Raw genomic sequence first — 6,832 nt, 5'->3', positions numbered from 1 at the left:
GTGTGTGTGTGTGTGTGTGTGTGTGTGTGTGTGTGTGTGTGACAAGCTTCTTCTTTCAGTTTCCATCTAACATATCCATTCACGGGGCATGGGACGGAATCCCAGATCACATGGTTGGGAAGTAAGCTTCTTAACCACTCGGCCACAGCTGCATCTGTTACATATCATGCAAAACTAGACTAGCACCAATTTTATATAAATTTCCTTCATAGTATAATATATGTATAAATTGTGTTATAAAATGTATGATGTGAAGGTGTATAATTAATTTGCAACGTTAATGCACTGCCCGCTAATTTTATGGTAGAGAGTTTAAGTTTTACTAATAGATATATTGAGTTGTAAAAAGTGCATAATTATGTTTGCTCCAGTGATTGGCTAATGGTTGTCATGTTGGTGAGTGATGGTTTGGCAATCAGACAGGAGTCAAGAAGAATATCCAACATAAGCCACCCTTTCCTTGAAAGCATAGGAAAATGCATGTAAAATAAATTACTTCAACTTGTCTACATAATAATTTTAAATAGGCTGTGCACACCTGAATGTACAATAGTAGGCCTGAGTTGATTCTAAAGAGAACTGAACTCACAACACTCCAGTTACTGATCATGTCTTAACTTTGGTTTTAATATAAAACATTTCAGTGCCACATTTCATAATATACAATGTATAATTAATTTAAACACACTGATTAACTTTAATTACAGGAAAACTTACTTCAACTGAACAAGTTCTTTAATTAAATCTTTTACTATTTTGGTTCCATCATTTTCAATCTGTGGTTGCAGGAATAGGTTTCTGTGAAATAAAAATAATTTGTTTCTTATTTCAAAATGAAAATATTGTAATCATTAATTTAGAAGAAAATTATAAATAATAAGTTTAACATCAGTAAAGCCGATATTTGTAGGTAAAATGTGAGCAGAGAAGTTTCCAGAGGATTGAGGTTCTAGAAAGCAAGTAGTATAAATTTCTAATTTCTTTATTGCCCACAAGGGGCTAAACATAGAGGGGGAAAACAAGGACAGACAAAGGGATTAAGTCAATTACATTGATCCCAGTGCGTAACTGGTACTTAATTTATCGACCCCAAAAAGATGAAAGGAAAAGTCGACCTCGGCGGAATTTGAACTCAGAACGTAACGGCAGACGAAATACCACTGAGCATTTCACCCGGCATGTTAACGTTTCTGCCAGCTCGCCGTAGCATAAATTTCTGCATGTCAGATACAATAAGGATAAAGAAAAATGGAAAGGCAGGTACATCAGGTGGCCTTGTGTGAGGGTTCCACACAGAGGAGTAGAAATGGAAACTGTATAAATCCAAAGACTACAACCCCCCCAGATTTGGTGGGAGGCCTTTATGCTAGGAGATGAGGGATTAAAGTATGGGGGGAAAAAACCAGAGTAGAAGACATTTATTGCTGTAGGTAAGTGAGCAACTTGGTTACTTAGATATTAGAAGAAATGTGAATAATAGTGATGAGGTGTCTGCATGAACCCTGAAATTGTGAGGTGAATAGCAATGAGTGAGGACAGAGAAACCAAAAGCGTGGGTGGGTAGAGGTTGCAAGAGAGAGAGAGTGAGAGATGGGGAATAGGCAAGAGATGTGTGAACCTAATGAATGAAGAATATATGTTGAGGGATGGATGTAATGAATGGTAGATGGGGTGGGGTTTGTCCAATGATCCATGGGAGTGAAGAGTAGCAGAATAGTAATGTTGGTATAGTAAACAGAAGAAAGATGAGAGAGGGAGATGACGTGGTTAGATAGGTTGCCAAAATGTTGGTCGTGGGGAAGAAAAGCAGGCATAGTGTAACAGATATAGAGATTGAGAGGCATATAGTGGTGGAGAAGGAGAGATAATTTGGTAGTTCAGTGGAATGATCAATGTAAAATGTGGTTGGAGAGAACAGTATAAAGTTGTAAACAGTGGTGTTTAACTGGATGACAGTTTAAATCTATTATTGAATAAGTTTTTGATAACTACAGTGTAGACTGGGGTTGTTTCATATGAAGTTATATAAAGCAATTAAATCAAATTGAATTTATTGATGGTTAAATTAGAATTTAATGGTGAATACATCTTTACAATTAAATAAAGTATTAGCTTAAATATTAAAAAGGTATATGAAAGAGTACACGGGAAAGGTTATAAATGTAGCACACATCTCAATATAATCCTCTTTCACAGATCTTTAATATTCACAAATATTCATAAATGTTAATAAAATTCCATTACCCTTTATCAGAGAATTGTTCATTATCTGACAGCTCAGAAACACAGATCTGGGAATCTGTTAAATCCATATCATCAAACATATTATCTGTAATAACAACAGTAATAAAAACAACACGTGACATATCAATACGGTACAGAAATTAGTAGGGTAGGGGTCAGTTATATGACTGATATCTCTTTTATTCACCCTGGAGAAATTGAAGAAGGTCAGAGTGAAATGCTGGCAGCATTTGAACTTAAGAACATGAAGGGGGTGTATTGTTGGAACCACAAATCACTACATCTTGTACTCTACCATTTCTAATATTCTAACAGCCTGAGGATGAACATGATATTAATGGCAATTCAATAATGTATAGCAAAACCAAAATTAGCAATAAATGAAAACTTGGTGATAATATATGTATGAGAGAAATAGAACATTCAATCTCAGTGAGAAGAATATAACGGTCAATCTCAGTCCTTAATTTCAATTAAGTAAGTGGGTGCCTTTAGATATTTAATGCATGGTGCATTAGAAATCTAATGTTGAATGAAATAGGCAGTGTGGAAACAAAATTAAAAAAATTTTAATTTATGACAACTGTTTATACATAAGATTGAAATTTACAGCTGAAGTATTCAGAAAATTAAATTTTCTCAAATATTTTTGTTGTAAACAGGAGGTAATAAAAAATTCTAAAAATTGGATACATTTTTATTAAACATTTTTGTAGTTAAAAAAATGTAAATAGAATATTTGGTAAAATATTTGCAATTTTCAATGACAACTAAAATATTATCAAAGATTGAAGTTGAATATTTTATGTAAGTGAAGGTATGTAGCCTTATGGTTAGGGCGTTGCATTCACAACATCAGATCATGGTTTTAACTCCCAGACCGGGTGTGTTGTGTTCTTGAGCAAAACACTTAATTTCAGTTGCTCCAATTCACTCAGCTGTAAATGAGTTCCAGCAATAGCTGTGTCTTATATGCCATGAAAACTGGGTTAAGCTCCAGCATTTTGAGTTCTAAGGCTTATGTCAGACCTAAGCTTAAACCAAGCCAATGTGTGATGGAGAAATTGCTTAACAAAGGAATACTTCTCCACGTGCCAAATATTTTATAGGGAAAAAATATTGTATCTTCAAATTAGTTAGATTGAAACAATATAATCTGAGATATATTAGGTGCTTAAACCTAATAGTTTTTTTTATATATTTCTGGGTTTGTAATTAAATTTAAATAGTTAAAGGTATATAGAAATGTTTCGATACATTTGACTAAATCCATTTCTCACATCATAGTGTACTTCTCCCAACACTACCTTCTCACAACAAATTCTTTCTGCTCAGCACACTACAACTTCTCTCAGTACTTCACCTAAAGTCATCATTCACTCCCCTATTTTCTCTTTCAGTGGTGGAGGCTCTTTCACCCTCTAAGTCACACAATGACTTCACTAGTACTGGCGGTAAAAAAAAAAGCACCTAGCACACGCAGTAAAGTAGTTGGAAAATTGAACCGAGACAAAACAAAATTTGAGAAAACTCTTTAACCTTGTCAATGGCAAGACAACCTCTATAGTGCTGGTTCCATAAAAATATGCACACAGTACACTCTGTAAATTGGTTTCTATGGATGGACACCCCTCCTAACACCAACCAAGTCAGACTGAGACATGTGGAACAAGACATGGTACTCTAACTTGTCAGATCCTGTCCAGCATGGAAAGCAGACTAAAGTGCTGATGATTATTTCACAATTGTTTGTGGAGAGAGATAAGATTTTGACTAATTTATCATTAAGTCAAGAAAACATGACAGCTGTTTCAAGCTCTCATTGGTTGACAGATAAAGGCACATGCATAAGGCTAATAGCATTAATATTAGCCTCATGTATCAACCCCAGTACTTAATTGGGGTTGACGACTTATTTTATCAACTCCAAACCTTATTAAAAGCAAAATTAATCTCAATGAATTTAAACTCAGAATGTAAAAAGTCAAATAAAACATCACAAAGCACCCCCCCCCCCACCTGACTTCCTAATGATCCTGTCAATCCACCACCCTGAATTAAGAGTTATAAAAATAATGAAAGTGGTGTTAGCTAAATGGGATATAAAAAGAAAACAAAATTACAGTAACATTACAGAAGACATAGGTGTGGTACAATTTGATGATGGACAAATGGTTGAAGAGTGTTTGATAAGAAAGGTTTGCCTTTTGATAAACCAGATCTTATTTCTGGATACAGTCCAAAACTGAAGAGGGCATTATCTTAGATATATGGGCAGCACTTAAGTGCAGAGATCTCCTACCTAGTATATGTGTATCACAGAAAAAAGCATAGATTGACTGCAGTCAATATTGGCTGGTATGTAACCAATGAAGTAGTATACTTGAAAGAAAATTGTGTAAAATTTCTTGCCAAAGTTTTGCCAAATATTCTAAAATGTAACTAAATCAGTAAATCACTAAGAGCACCGTCTGAGCATGATCGTTGCCAGAGCACCAGCTGTCTGGCTTTCGTGCTGGTGGCACGTAAATAGCACCATTTGAGCGTGACCGTTACCAACGTCGCCTTCCTGGCACGAGAAAAGACATTCAAGCAAGTTCATTGCCAGTACCGCTGGACTGGCTCCCGTGCAGGTGGCACATAAAATACACCATTTTGAGTGTGGCCATTGCCAGTACCGCCTGACTGGCCTTCGTGCCGGTAGCACGTAAAAGCACCCACTACACTCTCTGAGTGGTTGGCGTTAGGAAGGGCATCCAGCTGTAGAAACTCTGCCAAATCATATTGGAGCCCGGTGTAGCGATCTGGTTCACCAGTCCTCAGTCAAATCGTCCAACCCATGCTAGCATGGAAAGCGGACGTTAAACGATGATGATGATGATGATGATGATGATGTAACTAAAAGTTATAAGAAGCTGAGATATCAAACTCTAAGACAGAACAACCTCAGGTTTTGCACACAATTCTGTCAGTCAACTCTGGTAAGACATTTTCATTTTTACTACTTATTCTGTCTTTAATAACCATGAACGATTTCCATATAAATAACTAAAATATTTTATGCAATGAGGACTTAACTATTGCATTTACTATCTCATGTATCGTGTTTCATTCAATCAATTGTTGTACATAGATAAATACAAATGTACTGAGTAATAAAATATATGTAAACTCTTATGTGTGGTCATTCTAATCTTCACACAGCCTGTCTGATATTATGTACTACCAACAACAAACTAATGACCAAACCTACTAAAAGTTCTAGTGTGAAAATTACAGGAAAATATAACACAAACTGATAAGCAATACTCAAAGTTACAAATAATATTTCATAATAAAAACTCAACCATTTACCTTTCGTATGAAAAGCAGAATTGTTTGATGATGAAGATGACTGTGGAAGTTTCAACGGGGAGGTAGTTGTCATTGTGATTTCACTGCTGCTATGACTTTTCTCAAGAGGTTTTACAATTGATGTAAGACTGGATACAGAATTAGTTTCCTTTACCAAATGGTGTAACACATTCTTAGGCTGGCTGTTAATGTTTTCACTATCAATTACAGGTTTTAATCTAATTCTGTCTTTAGAAATTTGTCTGAAAGAATCAGCTATTTCACTTGTGTCATCAACAAGCTTAGAAAAAGAACTCAATGTTTCTAACTCAAACAATTTTTGACTTGTTTGTTCCTTTGTCTGCTGCTCAGCTAATTGTTCTTTTGCTTTCATCTCAGGTTGATTTTCCTTCACTTTTACCCCAAAGAATTTTTCAGATGTCTTTTGCACATCCAATTGTTTCATTGTCTCTAGCTCAGAGAAATGTTTTTCTGTTTGAATATTTGGCAATTGTTTCTTTACCTCTACTGCAAACAACTTGTTTCTTAATGATGAATCTGATGTAGGCACTCTTTGTTGATTTGGTAAATATGCTATTTCTGGATCTGGTTTCTTTCCTTGCTGTAAATCTGTCAGGTGTTCCACTTGTTGACTACACATATGATTAGTGTTCTGTAGATGTAGCAAATATTTTGTTCTCTTTAAATCAGATAGGTGTTCTGTCCTCTTCAGATCAAGTAGGTGGCTTGTTTCTTGTGGTTGTGGCAGACAGTCTGTGGTCTGTAGATCAAGCATGGAGTCCACACCCTTGAGACCAGATGGATGATCTACTTTCTGTAAATCAGGCAGGTGATCTACTCTCGGTAGATCAAGAAAGAGGTCCTTTGTCTTTAGATCTGGGCGGCACTCATCTGTTGGTGCCTCTGAACGGGGCTTGGTTGTTGGTGCCTCTGGATGCTGCTCTGCTGTCAATGGATCTGGGTGGTACTCAGCTTCTGGGTGGCATTCAGCTGTCAATGCCTCTGCTTGACACCTGGTTGTCGGTGCCTCTGCTTGACACCTGGTTGTCGGTGCCTCTGCCTGACACCTGGCTGTCGGTGCCTCTGCCTGGCACCTGGCTGTCGGTGCCTCTGCCTGGCACCTGGTTGCCGGTGCCTCTGCCTGGCACCTGGTTGCCGGTGCCTCTGCCTGGCACCTGGTTGCCGGTGCCTCTGCCTGGCACCTGGTTGCCGGTGCCTCTGCCTGGCACCTGGT

General features: G+C 37.0%; 1 protein-coding gene across 1 annotated transcript in view; it reads right to left on the bottom strand.

Moving 5' to 3' along the window:
- Positions 1 to 6,832, bottom strand: part of LOC106880096 (uncharacterized) — a 46,009-nt gene that overhangs the window by 14,104 nt on the left and 25,073 nt on the right. Inside the window, exons 6-8 of the mRNA XM_052974101.1 lie at positions 5,599 to 6,827; positions 2,245 to 2,329; positions 718 to 798 (exon numbers count right to left, since the gene is read on the bottom strand). Of these exons, the coding sequence (XP_052830061.1) occupies positions 718 to 798; positions 2,245 to 2,329; positions 5,599 to 6,827 (1,395 nt within the window). The remainder of the gene's footprint in view (positions 1 to 717; positions 799 to 2,244; positions 2,330 to 5,598; positions 6,828 to 6,832) is intronic.

Source organism: Octopus bimaculoides, chromosome 1, assembly GCF_001194135.2.
Source record: "Octopus bimaculoides isolate UCB-OBI-ISO-001 chromosome 1, ASM119413v2, whole genome shotgun sequence".
In the NCBI taxonomy this organism is placed as follows: domain Eukaryota; kingdom Metazoa; phylum Mollusca; class Cephalopoda; order Octopoda; family Octopodidae; genus Octopus; species Octopus bimaculoides.
The sequence above is the reverse complement of the archived record's forward strand: the minus strand, read 5'-3'. Positions and strand labels throughout refer to the sequence as shown.